This window comes from Ictalurus punctatus, chromosome 17 (assembly GCF_001660625.3).
Source record: "Ictalurus punctatus breed USDA103 chromosome 17, Coco_2.0, whole genome shotgun sequence".
Lineage (NCBI taxonomy): Eukaryota > Metazoa > Chordata > Actinopteri > Siluriformes > Ictaluridae > Ictalurus > Ictalurus punctatus.
The window spans coordinates 2920423-2943836 of NC_030432.2; the positions used below are offsets into that span (position 1 = coordinate 2920423).

Consider the following 23414-nt stretch of genomic DNA (forward strand, 5'->3'; position numbering starts at 1 on the left):
ATACATGAGGATGAGGTACAAGCAGAGGAATGAAGTAAACATGCAGCGATGAGAACATGAAGAAATGAAATGAGGATGAGGTTCAGAAAGAGGAATGCGTTAAAGATGGTGGGAGGAGAACATGGAGAAACGAGGAGGAGGTTCAGAAAGAGGAATGAGTTAAATACTGCATGGTGGGAGGAGAACATGGAGAAATGAGGATGAGGTGCAGAAAGAGGAAGACTGAAGAATGGTCACCTGAGTGTGAAAGAAAAAGATGGTGTGCCACAGAAAGTTGAACAGTTGAGGTGGAAGTGAAGACAGAGAGATGGAGGAATACACTATGTACTGTTTAAATCAATAACTCACTTTATTGTACTTTTATTATTTATGAAGATCGCTGTCTAAGAAATATTATTTTACCTGGAAAAGGTAGGAGTCTCCCATTGAGTTGCTGAGGCAGAAGACAAAATCTTTTTTCGGGTGCTCAGGAACGGCCTGTGCGATGCTGTTTTCCGCCCAGACGGCATGCTTTGGGATGCTGGTGTGATCGATTCCCGAACGCCCGTCCGTCTCATAGAAAAACAGAGTGCATCCTGGGAAAAGGGGCACAATGGGTAGACACAACAACATAATATCACTACTCTAGTCTTTACATTATACTGAAATTGTACGAGGGCAAGTTTTTATAACCTGGTGGGGACCGAACAATCAAACAGGGATCGGAATATCTGACTGTTTTGACCTTAATAATCAGCTGTACATGTCAATATTTATGTCAATGGAAGGTCCCCACCAGGATAGTAAGACACACGTGTTTGTGTATATAAACGCATAAGCAAGCTTTTCTGCTCTCCAGTGGCCAACGGTGAGAAGTGCAGGCTGGTGTCTGTCATGAATTCTTCACCATCACGGTTACAGCGCTCACTAACACACATACCAAATGACTCAATCTTAGTTATTTGTTAGCTGTTGAAGAAGAACTCATGATGTATTATGAATTTGTACCTTGAGACCAATATTTGACGTTGCGTGGATAAATTCTAGTTAAGAACACGTCATCATAATGTGCAAATTTGGCAGCAAAAACGTGACAGCCCTAAATGTCGGCACCTTTTAGCGAGACCCAGTAGCTCTTCCACTTGCGACGAGCAGCGAGCTCCACCTTCTTGTTCTTCTTGTGCACGAGCAGGTTTTTCACATTAAGACGGCCGGCTTTGCGTACGCAGCCTTCGGTCACACCGGCAAGTGCCTCCGTCTGATTGGCCGAGCTCAGTTCGTCACTTAGAGCCGACGCCCCTTCCTCCGGAGTCTCTGCCCTGCAGCCGCTCTTCTCCAGCTCCTGCCGGAAGTTCTCGTACACGCCCTGTGTTAAGTGATTCAACAGATCGTGTTAATTCTGTTTCGTAGGATTTTGTTACGTCATGCTGGAGTTTCAAGTTATCCAAGCGATGACGTCCAACAAAGCTTCCCGTTATTAACAAATAAAAGACAAGACAGATGTGAAGAATTCCACAATGCTTAAATATCACAGCTGTTTCGGCAAATGTTTTGCTTCCTCATTAATAAATTACATGAAATCGTTGTTTTTAAATAACATTCTAGACCCACACACACATTAATTATTATTGCTAGAATTTCACAGTGCTTGTGTTTTTTTCTACCACCACCCCACCTTACAGAAGACAATACGGACTTTGTTAGCATTATATAAAGTTGCGGGGTTTTTTCCTTCTGCTCCTTTTCTGAGAGAAAATAAGAGAAGGAAAAAAAGAGAAAGCACATATCATGTGGTTTTCGAATCATTTCCACACACTGTAGCCTAAAAATGATTTATTTCCGCATAAATCAATGTCATATGTTTTTCTAATTGCTGTTTAGTGGTGTTTATCACACAGTGTAAAGTATGTTACATTGCAGTTTAATGTACTAAAAGTGGTTTTCCTGTAATACCTGCACGCCGGAGTCAGGTGTGTCTCCACTGCCCCCTGCTGGTGTGGAGTACACAGACAGGGCCTTGTAACGGCGAGACGGGAGCTCACACACACCACCGTCTCCAATCAAGCCATCGATCCCGCTGTCCTCCAGCTCAATGATGTCCCCTACTGTCACGTCCTGTACAAACGGAGACAGAGACATGCTGCATTCACATACATGTACATCTGTCTGTCTTTCTCTCAATCCCACACTTCCTCAGCACTTCTCATACCGCTTCCGCCGGCTCTTTCGGGTTGCGTGTTGATTTCTCAGTAGGGAGCATCTTAAGCTCTGAAAACTGATCATATTTGGGACGCAGCGTGTCTGAGCACTTCAATGGCTCCCTACACTGCTGGCAAGGGCTGATGGGAGATTACCCACCAAACCCAGCATCTACCCAGGGTCACATGACCCAAGCAGGCAACTTAGCATGCTATTCATTTCTAGTGACTAAGGAATACAAACACAAATACTGCAACAACACACAAAAACTTTCTTTCAGACATGAATAATCTCAAGCAAACTTTGAAATGCTTCTCTTTCTCCCCCTGTCTCTCTCTCTCTCTTTCTCACACACACACACACACACACACACACACACACACACACATATTTTCTGTTGTGTTCCCATGTCACTATGCTCATTAGCATGAGAAAGGAAGCAAGCAGCTCACACAGACATGTGTCTCCTGAACCAGAGAAAAAAAAAGAAAGCTTGTCAAAAAGGTACCAAGCACAGTCACAATGTCGCATCATCCCCACCGGGCATGCTGCAGGATTCATCCACAAAAGGTACTGGTTCAAATCCCAGCAAAATGTGTTGTATTAAATGTAGTCCATTTCAAGCTGCTCTCTTTACCCTAGGTTCACACCAGCAAGCCACAGGTCGCTCGTGTCGCTTGTAGTTTGTCTTTTCTGGGTGTGTACTGACCACTTAAATGGGAACTAAATAGGAAGGAACTAAAGTTGTGCATGGGGAAGTAAAGAAACGTTTAGACCACACACACCACCAGGATTGGTCCGAAGAATCATTTGAGCCACCCATCTGGATTTACATCTAATTTGAATAGTACTAAGAAAATCAATTCAAATCTCACCTGCCGCTGTCACGGAGCATGAATAAACATAGAAAAGAAATGGTCAGCTGTCATCGCTTGCTGATGTGAATGTCTTAACTATCTTGAGGTCATATTATTTGAGCTGCATGATTGCAGCTAAGCATTTTAGACACTTTGCAAAAACACACTGTACACAAAATTCTCCTTACAGCAAATATGAGTTTGGGTTTTTTGCATGGAAGAAGTGACAAGGCTAGGGCAGCTAACAAGTGATACCTCTGTTAAATTGCATATTTGCTTCAAATGACACTGCTAGTATTTAAATTCTTCCAGCATCCATATTACAATTCCAGCTTCAAACTGGGAGAGGAGACGAAGGGGATGTAATTATACCAAACTGGGTAAGCAAAAAAGTTATTCTGTTTGTCCAGGATAAACATTCTGCTACAATATTCAATTATAATATTCAGCTATAAAATTCAACTTCGACTTTCACCTACAACATTTAACTGCAATATTCATCTGTAAAACTCAAGAACAGATTCAACTATAACATTCAACTACAATATTCAAGTACAAAATTCAACTACAATATTCAAGTACAAAATTCAACTGCAATATTCAGCTACAGAATCATCTAGAACATTTAACTACAACATTTAACCACAACATTCAGCTACAAAATTTAAACTACAAAATTCAACTATAATATTCAACTATAAAATTCTACTACAACTTTCAGCTACAACGTTTAACTACAATATTCAAGTACAAAATTCTACTGCAATATTCAACTATAAAATTCATCCACATCATTCAGCTACAATATTCTGTTACAAAATTCAACATTCAGCTATAGAATTCACCTACAACATTCAACTCCAAAATTCAAATACAATATTCAGCTACAACATTCAACCACAAAATCCACCTACAACATTCAACTCCAAAATTCAAATACAATATTCAGCTAAAACATACAGGTACAACATTCGTCTGCAAACCTCTGCACAGACAGTAACCTGTCTGTTACTGTCAGTAAACTTTATCTAAACACTATCTTGTCAAGATAGTTTTAACCAAATTAGAACTCACTGAAATACTGAAGCTTACTTGGATGGTTTGTGCCCGCCTCCCTGGCATTGCTGCCTGGTGACTGGTCAAACCTTCTGACAGACAATGAGATCGGCGGCAGGGCAGTGTGAAAGCTCCATAGGTGGCACCATCATCCTCGCATGGAGACAGCATCTTGTCCTCCAAACTGTCTCTGCATACAGCTCCACCCTTGTGGCGTTTCTTGGCGTAGCTCTGCGGTGTGTAAAGCTCACCCAGCGAGTTAGCACGGGTGACATCAGTGATGTTAGCATTGTCCGTGAGATCTTCTGTGCTTGTTAAGCGCTCCAGACTTGCATCAGACAGAGATACCTCCAAAGAGTCATCTCTCCAAACGTCTGCAGATTTGGAACGCTTTTTCTTGAAAGAACCGGCGCCATCTGGCGGCTTGGAGGTGTCCTGCGTACTTTGCTCATTGTCAGCATCAACAGCAGGAATGTCAGCCGAAGTGTTGTTACACGGCTCGTGAGCTGAATCCTTGTGGAAGCTCATAGGCCGCAGATTCATAGCCACCCGGTCCACCCAGATGGGGGAGCTGAAGTGCGGCAGTGCATCAGCGTCGTCAAACGGCTCCAGGCCATGCTCAGCAAGCGACTGTGGGATGCTGGGAGTGCTGCTGGAGCGTGTGCTTGTCTCCGAGTTACGGTGCTCGGGTTTTCTCCGGTACGACTGCTTCCCCGATAGACGCAACGATCGGGACACTCGCTTCCGTGACAGCTGTCGTTCACGGTCGCCATAGAAACTGTGGCTGCCATACTGGCTCTCCACGTTACCCATAATTCAAATTCTGAAACACATACAACACCATATTTACAGATTAGGACTGGCACTTTTCTATGTTTTTTTTTTTTTATGCAGGTACTAAAAATAAATGCATAGTTTAATTTAATTCCTATGATCTATGATGCCATGTCCAAAAGCAGGATTAAAAACAGCATAACCATAGCCATAAAGAGGATTCCCTGCTCATGAAGCGCACTACCTGTTGTGTGGCAAGGATGTCATCAGCATACTGTATTAACCTCTGAGGACTTGATCCTGAGTGTGCAACTGTGTTCCTCTGGCTTTTACGGAGTCACCATAACCTGAGAAAGAGGAGAAACAGTGGAGAAAAAGCATCAGACACAGAAAGATAACCATTTAAATGTTGTATCCCAAATGTCATCTGGGTGTACCAATGGTACCATCTATTGTACAGCCATTTGTCATATATAGAAGCCTGGGATGCTGAAAATCACAAGGAGCAGATGCTGCACAAGTGATCTATGGTGCAGTGTTTGCAATAAATACTGCTTTCATACAGCCATTGTTCCCTGCAAAAGAGTTCTTGCTGGATAGGCCTGGTGGAACCACTGATCCCTGGTGGTTGTTCAGGGGGTCATAGAACCACAGTAATACCAAGATATACCATAACATCTGCTACAGTTCCTTGAGGAAATGGGCACCCATTACTAATTAGAAAGGTATTCGGTGACATCTGCTGCATTGAGAAGGGAAATATTTATCTTGTAGAACCTGAAGGAAGACGCTCACGTGGCAGTAGAGCAGGCTTCTCAGTGTAACATGCCACTAAGTGATGAAGACACTCCTCATAGAGTTGTATGCCACAGTAGTTCATCAGAACGTCTCAAGAGTGATTCAAACTATCTGCAGGAGCAGGCGGGATTTGTTCAATTTTATTCATTGAGTGGGCGGGAATGGGATTAGCCATGCAAATATACAGTGTACAAAATGTTGTCAAATTATATAACAAAAATTATATATTGCTATATACAGTTTTAGAAATATGTGTCAATCTCGTACTGGATGAAGCAGTGACACAGATCAGCTACAGTAATGCACATTATACATATAATTTAAGAACGGAATATAATTGAGGGCGGAATTAATGCTAATTAGGGTTGCCATTTATCTCCACCCCCCTAAACAGAACAAGCTGACGCATGAATATGCTTCATAGCTTCCTGACAGCTATACTTTCCCCTGTCTCCAAGGTGAAAGAGAGACATCAGTTTTCACATCTCTCTCACTCTCTCTCTCGTTCCTCAGCTTCTTCCATTTCTGTGCAGTTTCTGTAGACCATAAACACACCCCAATCAGAAAGCACTGCCCATCCCCCGACCTCTTACTGTAGCAACAAGTGCAAACCTGAGGTACTTTTTTTCATGGTAGCTGTAAGTTAGCTAGCTAGCTTTATAGGGAAATTGTTGGCAAATATATTTTCAGTATTTGAAAGTTATTCTGACTTGTTCTTTTTGTAATATGTTGACAGATTTGTTTTGAGAGCAGAGTCATCTGGCTTTTTAAAAAAATCCCCTTTTCTGTCATTTATTTCTTGCTGTTGTCAACCACTTGTCTGTCTGGAATGATTGCCTGTCATTTGTGCACGTCGGCTTGCTTGTTCGCTCCCTCTCTTTCTCACACACACACGGTATCAGCTATGTTCATCTTCACACACTGCTGAAGATCATGAGTGTGTTACACTTGAGCCTGATCAATTATGGATGAGAGAAAATTCTCTTTGAAGTTCGGTGAGAAATCCAAACACAAGGCTTCCCTCCATCTCACTCACTCTCTCTCTTTTTACTCCTCTCTCGCTCCTGTCTAAAGCTCTCAGGCATTTTTCTGGCCCTCTGCCTGAAGTGAAGTAACCTGCTCTGGGATGCATCAGGCACAGCAACACTAGCTTTATATCTTTATATCCTCTCACTGTTCCATATCTTTCTATCCATCCATCTATCTACTTACCCATCTATCTATCCATCTACAGTATCTCACAAAACTGAGTACACCCCTCACATTTTTGTAAATATTTGATGATATCTTTTCATGTGACAACACTGAAGAAACGACACTTTGCTACAATGTAAAGTTGTGAGTGTACAGCTTGTGTAACAGTGTAAATTTGCTGTCCCCTCAAAATAACTCAACACACAGCCATTAATGTCTAAACCGCTGGCAACAAAAGTGAGTACACCCCTAAGTGAAAATGTCCAATTTGGGCCCAATTCGCCATTTTCCCTCCCCAGTGTCATGTGACTTCTTAGTGTTACAAGGTCTCAGGTGTGAATGGGGAGCAGGTGTGTTAAATTTGGTGTCATCGCTCTCACACTCCCTCATACTGGTCACTGGAAGTTCAACATGGCACCTCATGGCAAAGAACTCTCTGAGGATCTGAAAAAAAGAATTGTTGCTCTACATAAAGATGGCCTAGGCTGTAAGAAGATTGCCAAGACCCTGACACTGAGCTGCAGCACAGTGGTCAAGACCATACAGCGGTTTAACAGGACCGGTTCCACTCAGAACAGGCCTCGCCATGGTCGACCAAAGAAGTTGAGTGCACGTGCTCAGCGTCATATCCAGAGGTTGTCTTTGGGAAACAGACATACGAGTGCTGCCAGCATCGCTGCAGAGGTTGAAGGGGTGGGGGGTCAGCCTGTCAGTGCTCAGACCATACGCCACACACTGCATCAAATTGGTCTGCATGACTGTCGTCCCAGAAGGAAGCCTCTTCTACAGATGATGCACAAGAAAGCCCGCAAACAGTTTGCTGAAGACAAGCAGACTAAGGACATGGATTACTGGAACCATGTCCTGTGGTCTGATGAGACCAAGATAAACTTATTTGGTTCAGATGGTGTCAAGCGTGTGTGGTGGCAACCAGGTGAGGAGCACAAAGACAAGTGTGTCTTGCCTACAGTCAAGCATGGTGGTGGGAGTGTCATGGTCTGGAGCTGCATGAGTGCTGCCGGCACTGGGGAGCTACAGTTCATTGAGGGAACCATGAATGCCAACATGTACTGTGACATACTGAAGCAGAGCATGATCAGTATGCAGTATTCCAGCATGATAACGACCCCAAACACACCTCCAAGACGACCACTGCCTTGCTAAAGAAGCTGAGGGTGAAGGTTATGGACTGGCCAAGCATGTCTCAGTCCTAAACCCTATTGAGCATCTGTGGGGCATCCTCAAACGGAAGGTGGAGGAGCACAAGGTCTCTAACATCCACCAGCTCCGTGATGTCGTCATGGAGGAGTGGAAGAGGACTCCAGGGGCAACCTGTGAAGCTCTGGTGAACTCCATGCCCAAAAGGGTTAAGGCAGCGCTGGAAAATAATGGTGGCCACACAAAATATTGACACTTTGGGCCCAATTTGGACATTTTCACTTAGGGGTGTACTCACTTTTGTTGCCAGCGGTTTAGACATTAATGGCTGTGTGTTGAGTTATTTTGAGGGGACAGCAAATTTACACTGTTACACAAGCTGTACACTCACAACTTTACATTGTAGCAAAGTGTCATTTCTTCAGTGTTGTCACATGAAAAGATATCATCAAATGTTTACAAAAATGTGAGGGGTGTACTCACTTTTGTGAGATACTGTATCTACCTATCTACCTACCCATCTGTCTATCCATCTACCTATCTATCTACATATCTACCCATCTACCTACCTACCTATTAATCTATCTATCAATCTACCCATCTACCTACCTATCATTCTATCTACCCATCTGTCTATCCATCCACCCCTCCACCCATCTATCTATCTATAATTAAAATAAAATTAAATAAAGCAATACCCATCAATATCTTTATCTCCCCATCTCTATAACTTTCTCTGTTCTCTCTCTCTTTTTTCAGTTCACTGTGCTTAGTAGTCAATCTGCCCATTCTTCTCTCTTATTCTCTGTAAACCTCTACTTGTTTGTTTGCAATTTACCATCTCCACTGCGCTTGCTCTGTGTGTGTGTGTGTATTAACAGGGCCCTCTGTTCCCTCTAATGTACTCTCTTATCCAGACAGAGCACACACTGTGTGGACATGCAAATATGACACACACACACACACACTAGAGAGAACAATGCAGTTTCACATGGATAACCCATAGAACATTTGGACACTTACAGGAACAGTTGAACAACGGAAGATTATCATCATTATCACTAATGATACAATATAAATATCCCATCATGCACTGCTTCTGTGTTCAGGAAATAACTGGTGCAGTCTTGTCAGGTGATGAACCGTCTCAGGGCAATCTGAAGGGGAGAAACGCTCACTGTATTTGTAGGCTCGTTCTAAACTGAAGTGATGAAACACAGTTCCCTCAAAGGGCTCCTCAACAAAAGACAACCAGGATGAAGACTTCACTCCCAGGACTGTGGTTTTTAAGAAAGAAAGAAAAAAAGAAAAAATATTGGCAGAAAGAAAGAGAAAGAAAGAAAGAAAGAAAGAAAGAAAGAAAGAAAGGAAGAAAGAAAGGAAGAAAGAAAGAGAAAAATACTGGAAGAAAGAAAGAAAAAAAGAAAAAGAAAGAAAGAAAAGTATTTAAAGAAAGAAAGAAAGAACGAATGAAAGAAAGACAAAGAAAGAAAGAAAGATAGAGAGAAAGAAAGGAAGGAAATTTTCTGTGACTGAAGTAATGAAATTTTTTTTTAAACAGCTAGAACGAAAGAAAGAAAAAAATATTGGCAGACGAAGAAAGAAAGATAAAAATGTGTTTGTGACTGAAGTAAAGAAATTATTTTTAAAAACAAGAAGAACAGAAGAACAAAAGAAAGAAAAAAGAAAGAAAATTTGTTTGTCACTGAAGTAATGAAATCTTTTTTTAAAACAGCTAGAATGAAAGAAAGAAAGAAAGAAAGAAAATATTGGCAGAGAAAGAAAGAAATATGAATTTGTGACTGAAGAAATGATTAAATATTTTTTTTTAAATATCACGGAAGAAAGAAAGAAAGAAAATATTTATAAGGAGTGTGCACTTCCACTACATGCGAGTTTAATCAAAGCTGCTGATTGGTCAGCTGCACTAACGGCCATTATGACATCATAATCTGGCAGCTGGAATTCAAATTTCCAAACATTCAGCCATTCTAACTATAACACACCCTAAACAGGACGCTACGCACGCACACATTTACACATGGATACACAACTGGGGTGCAATTTAGTGTAGCCAATCAGCAGAGGTGGGAGGAAACCGGTGAACCCTGAGGAAACCTACACGGATATCCAGGGGAAAGTTACGAAACTCCACACTGACAGCAAGACCAAATGAGAAAGAAGGAGATGTGTGAGGAATAACAACACTGCACTCACCTCTTATACACTGTAATTACAAAACACAATGAAGAACAAGTGCATGTGTGTGTGTGTATATTGAGAGGCTCTGGGGTGTAAATTGAGGGTCGCTGCTGTGCTGTTGTCATAGCAGCCGCCCTGCTGGGAAAAGACACACACATACACACTCACCGATGTGTCATGACATCAGCGGAATTCCCCCCACCCAACACACACACACACACACACACACTCCATCACAAACTGGCACCATCATCAGCCAAGGTCACAACCCTGACGCCACACTAACAAAAAAAACAACTCCATACATACACACAGAGAGACTGAGACAGAAGAGCGAAGAAGAAAACAGGAGAAATCCACAGTTTTACACATATTTATCTTTAAAATGAACATCCAATGATGTCCAAGAATTTTAAGACTATTTTATTTTAGTATTAACTAGTACTGATTGACATTTTCACTTTGGTTAATGGCTTCCTACATTTCCCATGATGCCCCGTGTTCTACCTGCTGATAGCGCTGTCAGTGGGATTTAGCTCGTCTCTTCATCTCTATGTAAAGAGAGTGATGCAGCGGCGCTTTATTCGTTTAAGTCATCCGAGCTCTCTCAGCTCCTCATCTGTAACTTCAATTTTCATACCAATTCCCCCATCACGCTTGTCATCTCCTAGCCTCTTCCATTACTCATGTTGCAATGCATTCTGGATCTCAGAGTCCAACGTTTGGACTAAACTCTTCTCTACTTCTAGGCTGTGCATTTCATTAGTATGACTATGAATATCACAGGAAAGTGGGGAAGTGAATCTTACAATATTTATCCTATTGTACGGCAATGTAGCTGTGCTAGCAATAACACTGTCCCCGTGTCACGTTCAATTCTATTCAATTTTATTCATAAAACGCTTTTAACAACGGACATTGTCTCAAAGCAGCTTTACAGAAACATATAAAGACAGGATATGGATTTTAAGTGTGTGAATTTATCCCTATTGAGCGAACCGGTGGTGACGGTGGCGAGGAAAAACTCCCTGTGACGATAAGAGGAAGAAACCTTGAGAGGAACCAGACTCAGAAGGAAACCCTTCCTCATCTGGCTAACAAACACGAACCACGACCACAAACAGCACATCTGATTTCTTCCTCTTCCACCACAACAATTTGCCTGTGATCACACACACTTATTAATTTAAATTATTAATTATGTACATTTATGCTTATGGCTCATTTGTCATGTTAACAAACTCCAAAACAAACACTTTACAGTCTGTCCTGAAGATGTCGGAAAACTGACTGCTACAAAGCGCTGACACTGGAGACTCCTTCCATAAATGTGAAATAAACCTCTCCTTACAGAGAAAAAATTTTATTTAAATAAATGTTCATTATTAGAGTTTCTTTTTTTATACGATCCATATATATATATATATATATATATATATATATATATATATATATATATATAAAATATATATTATATATATACTTTATATATATATATAATATATATATAATATATATTATATATATACTTTATATATATATATATATATATATATATATATATATATATATATATATATACACACACACATATACACACACACACACATATATATACATATATATGGATGGATTGTCTCCATATATATGGAGCTTCTGTGAATGACTTGTTACTACAGCTGCACTACTGTCAGAGCTGCTGTTCTAGAAAATTCACCAACGCCTTCCGACCAATCAGAATCCGCAATTCAATAGTGCTGTGGTTTAAAAATATATCAACAGAACATGTTCGTAACTAAAGAATTTCCCCTAAAGAATCATAGTAAAGACGACAAGACACCCGATAATAAACTAAACATGGACTCAAAATGGTGGGCTTGGATCGACTTAAAATGGAGGACTGACGACTTTTTTCACCAGCACAGTTCATTCTAGCCAGGCTTTACCAAAAACATACATCTCTTTTCAGTAGGGTGCACTATCTATCTATCTAACTATCTATCTATCTATCTAGTGTGTGTGTATGCTTCGTGCCACAGTGAAGCGAAGCAGACTGTACAGCTTTATGAGCACATTTTGAAAAGTGCTGACTCATTGCACACGCAGCACTAAATGAATTGGGTCATCCTTAACCCTGGAAAATCTGGGATAAGTCGAGCAACTCTATATTCAAGAGACGAATTCACCTGGCAAAAAATATGCCAACGCTGCTAATGATAATAATAACTACGCTAATAATACCAGGCTAGCAAAATGGTGGTTGGTGAAGGAGGTCTTGCTAACTGGGCATAGTTAGTGAGTGATGTTAATAAGGCAGACGTACAAAGATGAAAATAAAAAGGTTTGCTTGAAGTTTAGGGTTGTTTGAAAATATCATTTGCACTCTATGGTTAGAATTCGATAGATGTATATATATCATTTTACCAGCCACTTTAATAGAAACACATGCACACGTGCTGATTCATGAAACTGTCCAATCAGAAAATCATGTAGTAGCAGCGCAATTCATAAAGTCACACCGATACAGGTCAAAAGCTTCAGTTAATGTTCTGACTAAACATTAGAAAGGGGGAAAAGGTATGAACGCAGTGACTGACCATGGCATGGGTGTTGGTGATGGGTGGTTTGAGTATTTCGGAAACTCCTGGGATTTTCACACACGGACTCTAGAGTTTAAACAGAATGGTGCAAAAAAAAAAGCGTCCAGTAAGCAGCAGTTCTGTGGGTGAAGGAGCAGTTCTGTGGATGAAGGAGCAGTTCTGTGGATGAAGGAGCAGTTCTGTGGGTGTAAACACCTTGTGGGTGATGGAGCAGTTCTGTGGATGAAGGAGCAGTTCTGTGGGTGTAAACACCTTGTGAATGAAGGAGCAGTTCTGTGGGTGAAGGAGCAGTTCTGTGGATGAAGGAGCAGTTCTGTGGATGAAGGAGCAGTTCTGTGGGTGTAAACACCTTGTGAATGAAGGAGCAGTTCTGTGGATGAAGAAGCAGAGTTTTGTGGGTGAAGGAGCAGAGTTCTGTGGGTGAAGGAGCAGAGTTCTGTGGATGAAGGAGCAGTTCTGTGGGTGAAGGAGCAGTTCTGTGGATGAAGGAGCAGTTCGGTGGGTGTAAACACCTTGTGGGTGATGGAGCAGTTCTGTGGATGAAGGAGCAGTTCTGTGGATGAAGGAGCAGTTCTGTGGATGAAGGAGCAGTTCTGTGGGTGTAAACACCTTGTGGGTGATGGAGCAGTTCTGTGGATGAAGGAGCAGTTCTGTGGGTGTAAACACCTTGTGGGTGAAGGAGCAGTTCTGTGGGTGAAGGAGCAGTTCTGTGGATGAAGGAGCAGTTCTGTGGATGAAGGAGCAGTTCTGTGGGTGTAAACACCTTGTGGATGAAGGAGCAGTTCTGTGGATGAAGAAGCAGAGTTTTGTGGGTGAAGGAGCAGAGTTCTGTGGGTGAAGGAGCAGAGTTCTGTGGATGAAGGAGCAGTTCTGTGGGTGAAGGAGCAGTTCTGTGGATGAAGGAGCAGTTCGGTGGGTGTAAACACCTTATGGGTGATGGAGCAGTTCTGTGGATGAAGGAACAGTTCGGTGGGTGAAGGAGCAGTTCTGGGGATGAAGGAGCAGTTCGGTGGGTGAAGGAGCAGTTCGGTGGGTGTAAACACGTTGTGGGTGATGGAGCAGTTCTGTGGGTGTAAACACCTTGTTGGTGAAGGAGCAGTTCAGTGGGTGAAGGAGCAGTTCTGTGGGTGAAGGAGCAGTTCTGTGGGTGTAAACACCTTGTGGGTGAAGGAGCAGTTCTGTGGATGAAGGAGCAGTTCTGTGGATGAAGGAGCAGTTCTGTGGGTGTAAACACCTTGTGGATGAAGGAGCAGTTCTGTGGGTGAAGGAGCAGTTCTGTGGGTGAAGGAGCAGTTCTGTGGGTGTAAACACCTTGTGAGTGAAGGAGCAGTTCTGTGGATGAAGGAGCAGTTCTGTGGGTGTAAACACCTTGTGGGTGATGGAGCAGTTCTGTGGGTGAAGGATCAGTTCTGTGGGTGTAAAAACCTTGTTGGTGAAGGAGCAGTTCTGTGGGTGAAGGAGCAGTTCTGTGGATGAAGGAGCAGTTCTGTGGGTGTAAACACCTTGTGAGTGAAGGAGCAGTTCTGTGGATGAAGGAGCAGTTCAGTGGGTGTAAACACCTTGTGGGTGAAGGATCAGTTCTGTGGGTGAAGGAGCAGTTCTGTGGGTGAAGGAGCAGTTCGGTGGGTGTAAACACCTTGTGGATGAAGGAGCAGTTCTGTGGGTGTAAACACCTTGTGAGTGAAGGAGCAGTTCTGTGGATGAAGGATCAGTTCTGTGGGTGTAAAAACCTTGTTGGTGAAGGAGCAGTTCTGTGGGTGAAGGAGCAGTTCTGTGGATGAAGGAGCAGTTCTGTGGGTGTAAACACCTTGTGGGTGATGGAGCAGTTCTGTGGATGAAGGAGCAGTTCTGTGGGTGTAAACACCTTGTGGATGAAGGAGCAGTTCTGTGGATGAAGGAGCAGTTCTGTGGATGAAGAAGCAGAGTTTTGTGGGTGAAGGAGCAGAGTTCTGTGGGTGAAGGAGCAGAGTTCTGTGGATGAAGGAGCAGTTCTGTGGGTGAAGGAGCAGTTCTGTGGGTGAAGGAGCAGTTCTGTGGGTGAAGGAGCAGTTCTGTGGGTGAAGGAGCAGTTCTGTGGATGAAGGAGCAGTTCTGTGGATGAAGGAGCAGTTCGGTGGGTGTAAACACCTTATGGGTGATGGAGCAGTTCTGTGGATGAAGGAACAGTTCGGTGGGTGAAGGAGCAGTTCTGGGGATGAAGGAGCAGTTCGGTGGGTGAAGGAGCAGTTCGGTGGGTGTAAACACGTTGTGGGTGATGGAGCAGTTCTGTGGGTGTAAACACCTTGTTGGTGAAGGATCAGTTCAGTGGGTGAAGGAGCAGTTCTGTGGGTGAAGGAGCAGTTCTGTGGGTGTAAAAACCTTGTGGGTGTAAACACCTTGTGGGTGAAGGAGCAGTTCTGTGGATGAAGGAGCAGTTCTGTGGATGAAGGAGCAGTTCTGTGGATGAAGGAGCAGTTCTGTGGGTGTAAACACCTTGTGGATGAAGGAGCAGTTCTGTGGGTGAAGGAGCAGTTCTGTGGGTGAAGGAGCAGTTCTGTGGGTGTAAACACCTTGTGAGTGAAGGAGCAGTTCTGTGGATGAAGGAGCAGTTCTGTGGGTGTAAACACCTTGTTGGTGAAGGATCAGTTCTGTGGGTGAAGGAGCAGTTCTGTGGGTGAAGGAGCAGTTCGGTGGGTGTAAACACCTTGTGGATGAAGGAGCAGTTCTGTGGGTGTAAACACCTTGTGAGTGAAGGAGCAGTTCTGTGGGTGAAGGAGCAGTTCTGTGGGTGAAGGAGCAGTTCTGTGGGTGAAGGAGCAGTTCTGTGGGTGTAAACACCTTGTGGGTGAAGGAGCAGTTCTGTGGATGAAGGAGCAGTTCTGTGTATGAAGGAGCAGTTCTGTGGGTGTAAACACCTTGTGGATGAAGGAGCAGTTCTGTGGGTAAAGGAGCAGTTCTGTCGGTGAAGGAGCAGTTCGGTGGGTGTAAAAACCTTGTGGATGAAGGAGCTCAAAGGAGAATGGACAGACATGTTCAAGCTAACAGAAAGGCAACGGTAACTTAAATAACCACTCTTTACAACACTCTTTTTACACTCTGGTGAGCAGAATAGAATCTCAGAAGGCTTTTCTAAAAGTAAACTATGATGCAGGATGTGCTTTGTGTCGCAATCACAATTTTCTTTCAGTGTCCAGGCTATCAGAATTTTCCTTTCATAAATATATTTCGCATTTTATCTTCATATGTGGGAAGACAAGGCACTGGATTTGTTCGATCGATTGTTTTCCGTACACTGATAATATAACAGTATTATTTTTAGACTGTACTGACATTATTACATCTCCAAATAAGTTCACTACAGCTGTAAACAGATGTTACGTGCAGTGTGATACGGACGTGGACTGGACTTGCAGATGTGACGCGCATTTATACACGTTTTGTAACCGCTGGATAAAGTACGATTATAAACTCAGCTGGTTGCTGAGACGTTGTTAGCATGAGGGCATCCTGTCCGACATACACTTTTCCACTCTGACCGCCAGTTATTTTGGCATTATTTATACTTTCGTATACAGTTTTGGCACCCTTATACCATCCAAAGGAAAGAAGGAAGGAAGAAAGAAAGAAAGAAAGAAAGAAAGAAAGAAAGAAAGAAAGAAAGAAAGAAAGAAAAATATTGGCAAAGAAAGAAAGATAAAAAAAAAATGTGTTTGTGACCGAAGTAATGGCGAAAAAAATAAAAAGGAGAAAGAAAGAAAGAAAGAAAGAAAGAAAGAAAGAAAGAAAAATAAAAATTTATATGTCTAAGAAAGAAAGAAAGAAAGGAAGGAAGGAAGAAAGACAGAAAGGACAATAAAAGAAAGAAAGAAAGAAAGAAAGAAAGAAAGAAAGGACAATAAAAGAAAGAAAGAAAGAAAAAGAAAGGACAATAAAAGAAAGAAAGAAAGAAAGAAAGAAAGAAAGGACAATAAAAGAAAGAAAGAAAGAAAGAAAGAAAGAAAGAAAGAAAGAAAGGACAATAAAAGAAAGAAAGAAAGAAAGAAAGAAAGAAAGAAAGAAAGGACAATAAAAGAAAGAAAGAAAGAAAGAAAGAAAGAAAGAAAGAAAGAAAGAAAGGACAATAAAAGAAAGAAAGAAAGGACAATAAAAGAAAGAAAGAAAGAAAGAAAGAAAGAAAGAAAGAAAGAAAGAAAGAAAGGACAATAAAAGAAAGTAAGAAAGAAAGAAAGAAAGAAAGAAAGAAAGAAAGAAAGAAAGAAAGAAAAATATTGGCAAAGAAAGAAAGATAAAAAAAAAATGTGTTTGTGACCGAAGTAATGGCGAAAAAAATAAAAAGGAGAAAGAAAGAAAGAAAGAAAGAAAGAAAGAAAGAAAGAAAGAAAGAAAAATAAAAATTTATATGTCTAAGAAAGAAAGAAAGAAAGGAAGGAAGGAAGAAAGACAGAAAGGACAATAAAAGAAAGAAAGAAAGAAAGAAAGAAAGAAAGAAAGAAAGAAAGAAAGGACAATAAAAGAAAGAAAGAAAGAAAAAGAAAGGACAATAAAAGAAAGAAAGAAAGAAAGAAAGAAAGAAAGGACAATAAAAGAAAGAAAGAAAGAAAGAAAGAAAGAAAGAAAGGACAATAAAAGAAAGAAAGAAAGAAAGAAAGAAAGAAAGAAAGGACAATAAAAGAAAGAAAGAAAGAAAGAAAGAAAGAAAGAAAGGACAATAAAAGAAAGAAAGAAAGGACAATAAAAGAAAGAAAGAAAGAAAGAAAGAAAGAAAGAAAGAAAGAAAGGACAATAAAAGAAAGTAAGAAAGAAAGATACAAAATGTGTTTGTGACTGAAGTAATGGCGAAATAAATAAAAAGGAAAAAGAAAGAAAGAAAGGACAATAAAAGAAAGAAAGAAAGAAAGAAAGAAAGAAAGAAAGCAAGCATGTGTCTAATAAAGAAAGATTGGACAATGAAAGATAGAAAGCAAAGACAAGGAAGGAAAGAAAGAATGATGAGTCTAATAAAGATTGGACAAAGAAAGAAAGAAACAAAAACAAACAAAGAGAGAATTATATGATTCTAGGAAAGAAAGAAAAAGAAGAAAGAGAAAGAAAGAAAACTATATGATTCTGAAAGAGAAAGAAAAAAAGAAAAAGAAGAAAGAGAATGATATGATTCTAAGAAAGAGAGAGTGAGAGAGAGAGAGCGAGCGAGCGAGAGAGAGAGAGAGAAGTGTGTGATTATAAGGAGTGTGCACTTCCACTGGGAGGGACTTTACACTCAGACCCCCATAACGTGCTGCTGCAGCTCCGACACTGAGATACTGGAACTTCTGCCACAAGTCTGTGTGTGAGAGAGACAGTAGACCCTCACACGGCCAGATGAAGGAGTCTCTTGTTCTCTTCTGTGATATGTTTCATAAGACCCTCAGCTGGATATACTGACGACATCCAAAACAAAAACAGCATTTACAGCAACAAAAACAGATGTTCTTATGCAATCCACATATTTATCTCCCCTGTCTGTGCATGAGGCTGTTCTGATCTCACTCAGGAAGTCTTCCAGCTCTACAGAACTACACTCAATACTCGCCGAGATCACCTCACATACAATCCAAAACTCCGTTCAAGTCCTTCAAGATGTTCATCAAAAAAAAACAAACGGTGTTGGTGTTTAGCATCGAGCTCTATGACTAGCACTTAATAATCCAGGTGTTCATCGTATTCTCGAATCTGATTGGTCAGAAGGTCTTGATTCATTCTTTCAGACATTAGATACAGCTGCGGGCCAAATTACAACCGTTTAGAACCTCTAGATTAATGCACTTATTGTAATACATTATCATTTCTATAGTAACTGCGCATTCACAAGGCCTCCACGTAATAAATTTTTTTATTACATTTTAAAATGTTATTTAACAAAGAATAATGTAAAATTGTTGATATGGAAGGAGTCTCCGGAGTCAGTGCTCGGTAATGGCGTGCGTCCCAGTAAAACAATAAAATAAATAAATAATTTTTGGGGGGAACAAACAAACAAACAAAAAAAAAATCAGATAAGTTGCTATAACAGAAGTGATAAGTGATGGCAGGAACCAACTCGTTTCCATGACACTAAATGTAACTATAAATGGTTAAAACGTACAACGTGACAATAAAAATCAGTCGTCAATGAGGAACTTCAGCACTTCAGGCTGAGCAGTTATTGGAAAACAGTCAACTTTGCGGTAGTAACTTGAAAAACGATTTCTTTAATTAGTGCTTTTTATCCATTTATAGTTACATTTATTGTTGTGAAATAAGTTACTTCCTGTTATCACTTATTATATAGTAGCTATAAACAGTCATCTCGTTTTGTTGTTTTTTTCGGAAATCAGTTCATCAGACTCCCAAAGCGGTTCAGCTTTGCATAAATAATTAACATATGCAAATTAATATGACGTAACCCTAACACTAATGTCCTGACTGGGAGACTGGGGCTAATTCAGGAGCGTGCACTGCTTCAAAGCTGCTCTTTGAATTAAGAAGTATTTGTAACACGAAGCGTCCCGCCTTCTCTCAGACGTGCAGCCAACAGAGTTTCACAAATCACGGCGGTGTGTAGGCCCGCGGCCGACTTCATTAAAGACGAAACAAAGCTCAATGAAACAAAGCAAAAATGCAGGCACGACAGAAGCACGAGCGCGCTGTTCGTCTTTGGAGAATGAATGAACAATACGCGCGATTGTGTGCAAAATGAATAACTCGCTTCAATTCGGACACTTCAAAGAAAAGGGCGCGCTCGTACACGGCGAACGAACGCACGGACTGGACAGCTAGTTAGACGTACAAATCTCAGCATTACAACGGGATGGGAATTTAGTCCTAAAAACAACTAACGCTAACCTGCAAAACGTGCGCAAAATACCTTAGAAACATTTCTAACACTATTAACATTAGGATCTGAAAAGCGATATACAAAGCGCTAAACACTGGAGGCTCCCCGTATCCACGGTTACTTGCGAAGATCGCTGGATCAGTTGCTCCGTAACGCAACTGCATGGAGGCCATGTTGTGACACTAAACCAAATTTGCAGCGATGATTACAACTACGAAACTACAGTGTCCTCGCTTTATTTCAGCACGCCCCACCTTCGAATTATATCGTATTAAAATGGTCTGTTTTTCATTTACACATTGCGTCCTGCTTTTGTATGGCATAGTATTATAATTGACAACAAATTTAATAAATAAATAATTAAATCAATAAAAAGGCATAATGTCCTTCTCTGACAGAAAAATCTGGCAACCTCAGCTGCACAAGGTGTGTAACACAACTCTGAATAAGTGTAACTTTTCCCCACATAAATACTGACGTAGATTCTGAATACAGCGCTATATTATTAATGTTATTTGACTGTTTTAGTATTATAGATCCACAGAGGAATATCATGAGATGGAAAGAAACGTTCTAAGGCAAAAAATGAAGTATCTAAAAGTAGCAATAATAGCTCGAACCCCTCTTTAAATGTCTACAATTTAACACATTGGTCAGGATGAGGAGATTTAGCTACAGCATGCAATAAAATATTGCCCGAGGTTCATTTGCATACTGCAGCCTTTCTGCAGTGGATCAGTTTCGCAAAAGGCCAAGAATATTGCGATAATTAAACGATATATTGTGCACATCTGTTTGAGCAGGAAAATCATGCAGGTGTAAATGAACCAACTAGATACAGCAGCTAACTACAAGATTTTTATTCATTATTATTTAAATACCATGCCAAAGGATGCCCTTGGCCTTGACCCACAGGTGGATGACATCGAAGCCGGAAATGTATGTTTGCAATTTCCTCTAAACAAATAAATACATAAATAAATAAAATGCATGCAGTTCAAGCGGGTCATCTGTAGCCTAGCAGCTTAGCATGATCCGAAAACGTGAACATGAGCACAAGTCATATGCAACACTGTAAATGCCTGGAAACGCGCGGCAGACACAAATCACGGCGTGTTAATCAGGCGTGGAAATCAATTTCACGTGCGACTTACGGTCTCGTGACGTCGCGGTCGGTGTCATCATCCGTTCACGCAGATCACGGTGTGCACCATGACGGCCTCGCCTTTAATAAACGCACCTAGAATTGTTTACATAATAATACTAATTGTTGTTGTCATCATTTGAATCTAGGCTGGGTTAGGAATGAACGCGCGTGCCATTACGGTCCGGTTTTCCCAGCACGTGCAGAGTATAAGTAACATCTGGCGCGTTTCCCTGCGCGCGCTGAGCATGTGTGTGCGTGCGTGTGCGTGCGTGTGTGTGTGTGTGTGTGTGTTGTGCCGTTTCCATACACCGCTGCGAAATGGGGGAGGAGCCCGCGGCGCAGTAGTCGCTTGGCTCGGCGACGGCGCGCGCATCCAATCCGCAGCACGCGCACACTTGTTGGGTTGTAGTTGCTAGGATTTGTGTGTGTGTGTGTGTGTGTGTGTGTGTGCGTGGCGGGTTATGTGTGAAAGAGAAACGATGCAATATATATATTTCGGTTAACACCGGGGCGTGGCAACGTGTGTACCACAGAGTAGCAGATGAGGCCCTTATAATAAGCTCCGCCCCAATCACCCCCCCCCCAATATAAGGTAATTCATAATAACAATTTATATATATATATGAATAATATCGATATAATTAATAAGAACTTGCACACACACACTCAGCTGTAGAATTATTGGCACCCCTTATATGTATGTAGCCAACTATGTAATGATGTAGGAAAATAACCAGCAACCCAGTGGTGCGTTGTGGCCTTACGCACAGTAGATTTACTGTTACCATTTGGTAGAAGTTAATACATTTCCAGTAACAGCACAACCAGAATTTGTATTTAGGCTATTAAAGGACATTTCAGGGTTCTCAAGTGGCAACGTAAAAAGGTATAAAAAGATCACAAGTTTGAATCAACAATGACAAAGCCATCCGTGGCCAGGAGGTCCAAGGGAGCAAAATTGGCCATACTCTCTCTGGTGGGAGGGGTATACTTTCTCTCCCCTGTCAATCACAGTGACAGTAGCCAATCCTGTGCATCTGTGAGCTCGTGTATGCAGAAGAGAGCAGATAGTGTCCAGTGTTCAGTCAGCCAGCATACAATCATCTAGTGTTCAATCATCCAGCATACAGTCATCCAGCGTTCAGTCATCCAGCATTCAGTCATCCAGCATACAATCATCCAGCGTTCAGTCATCCAGCGTTCAGTCATCCAGCATTCAGTCATCCAGCATACAATCATCCAACATACAATCATCCAGTGTACAGTCATCCAGCATACAATCATCCAGTGTACAGTCATCCAGCATACAATCATCCAGTGTACAGTCATCCAGCATACAATCATCCAGTGTACAGTCATCCAGCATACAATCATCCAGTGTTCAGTCATCCAGCATTCAGTCATCCAGCATAAAGTCATCCAGCATACAGTCATCCAGCATACAATCACCTAGTGATCAGTCATCCAGCATACAATCATCCAGTGTTCAGTCATCCAGCATACAATCACCTAGTGTTCAGTCTTCCAGCGTACAGTCATCCAGCATTCAGTCGTCCAGCGTTCAGTCGTCCAGCGTTCAGTCGTCCAGCATACAATCACCTAGTATTCAGGTATCCAGCATTTAGTCATCCAGCATACAATCATCCAGCATTCACTCATCCAGCGTACAGTCATCCAGCGTACAGTCACCTAGTGATCAGTCATCCAGCATACAATCATCCAGCGTTCAGTCGTCCAGCGTACAGTCGTCCAGCGTTCAGTCATCGAGCATTCAGTCATCGAGCATTCAGTCATCCAGCGTTCAGTCATTCAGCGTTCAGTCATCGAGCATTCAATCATCCAGCATACAATCACCTAGTATTCAGTCATCCAGCATACAATCACCTAGTGACCAGTCATCCAGCATACAATCATCCAGTGTTCAGTCGTCCAGTGTTCAGTCGCCAGCGTTCAGTCTTCCAGCGTTCAGTCATCCAGCATATAATCATCCAGCATTCAATCATCCAGCATACAATCATCCAGTGTTCAGTCGTCCAGTGTTCAGTCGCCAGCGTTCAGTCTTCCAGCGTTCAGTCATCCAGCATATAATCATCCAGCATACAATCATCCAGCATACAATCATCCAGTGTTCAGTCATCCAGCGTTCAGTCATCCAGCATTCAGTCATCCAGCATACAATCACCTAGTGATCAGTCATCCAGCATACAATCATCCAGTGTTCAGTCGTCCAGCGTACAATCATCCAGTGTTCAGTCATCCAGCATACAATCACCTAGTGATCAGTCATCCAGTGTTCAGTCATCCAGCGTTCAGTCATCCAGTGTTCAGTCATCCAGCATACAATCATCCAGTGTTCAGTCATCCAGCATACAATCATCCAGTGTTCAGTCGTCCAGCGTTCAGTCTTCCAGCGTTCAGTCATCCAGCGTTCAGTCATCCAGTGTTCAGTCATCCAGCGTTCAGTCATCCAGCGTACAATCACCTAGTATTCAGTCATCCAGCATACAATCACCTAGTGATCAGTCATCCAGCATACAATCATCCAGCATACAATCATCCAGCGTTCAGTCGTCCAGCGTTCAGTCGTCCAGCGTTCAGTCGTCCAGTGTTCAGTCGTC

The 23414-nt window shown here is 41.8% G+C and overlaps 1 protein-coding gene across 1 annotated transcript in view; it reads right to left on the bottom strand.

The window, feature by feature from the left end:
- The window catches only part of tiam1b (TIAM Rac1 associated GEF 1b), a 58475-nt gene extending 37427 nt beyond the window's left edge, over positions 1-21048 (bottom strand). The window contains exons 1-6 of the mRNA XM_017491697.3: positions 20804-21048; positions 5110-5212; positions 4128-4914; positions 1933-2094; positions 1093-1345; positions 403-575 (exon numbers count right to left, since the gene is read on the bottom strand). Coding sequence (XP_017347186.1) covers positions 403-575; positions 1093-1345; positions 1933-2094; positions 4128-4904 — 1365 coding nt within the window. The 5' untranslated portion in view covers positions 4905-4914; positions 5110-5212; positions 20804-21048. The remainder of the gene's footprint in view (positions 1-402; positions 576-1092; positions 1346-1932; positions 2095-4127; positions 4915-5109; positions 5213-20803) is intronic.
- Between the last annotated feature and the right edge of the window lie 2366 nt (positions 21049-23414).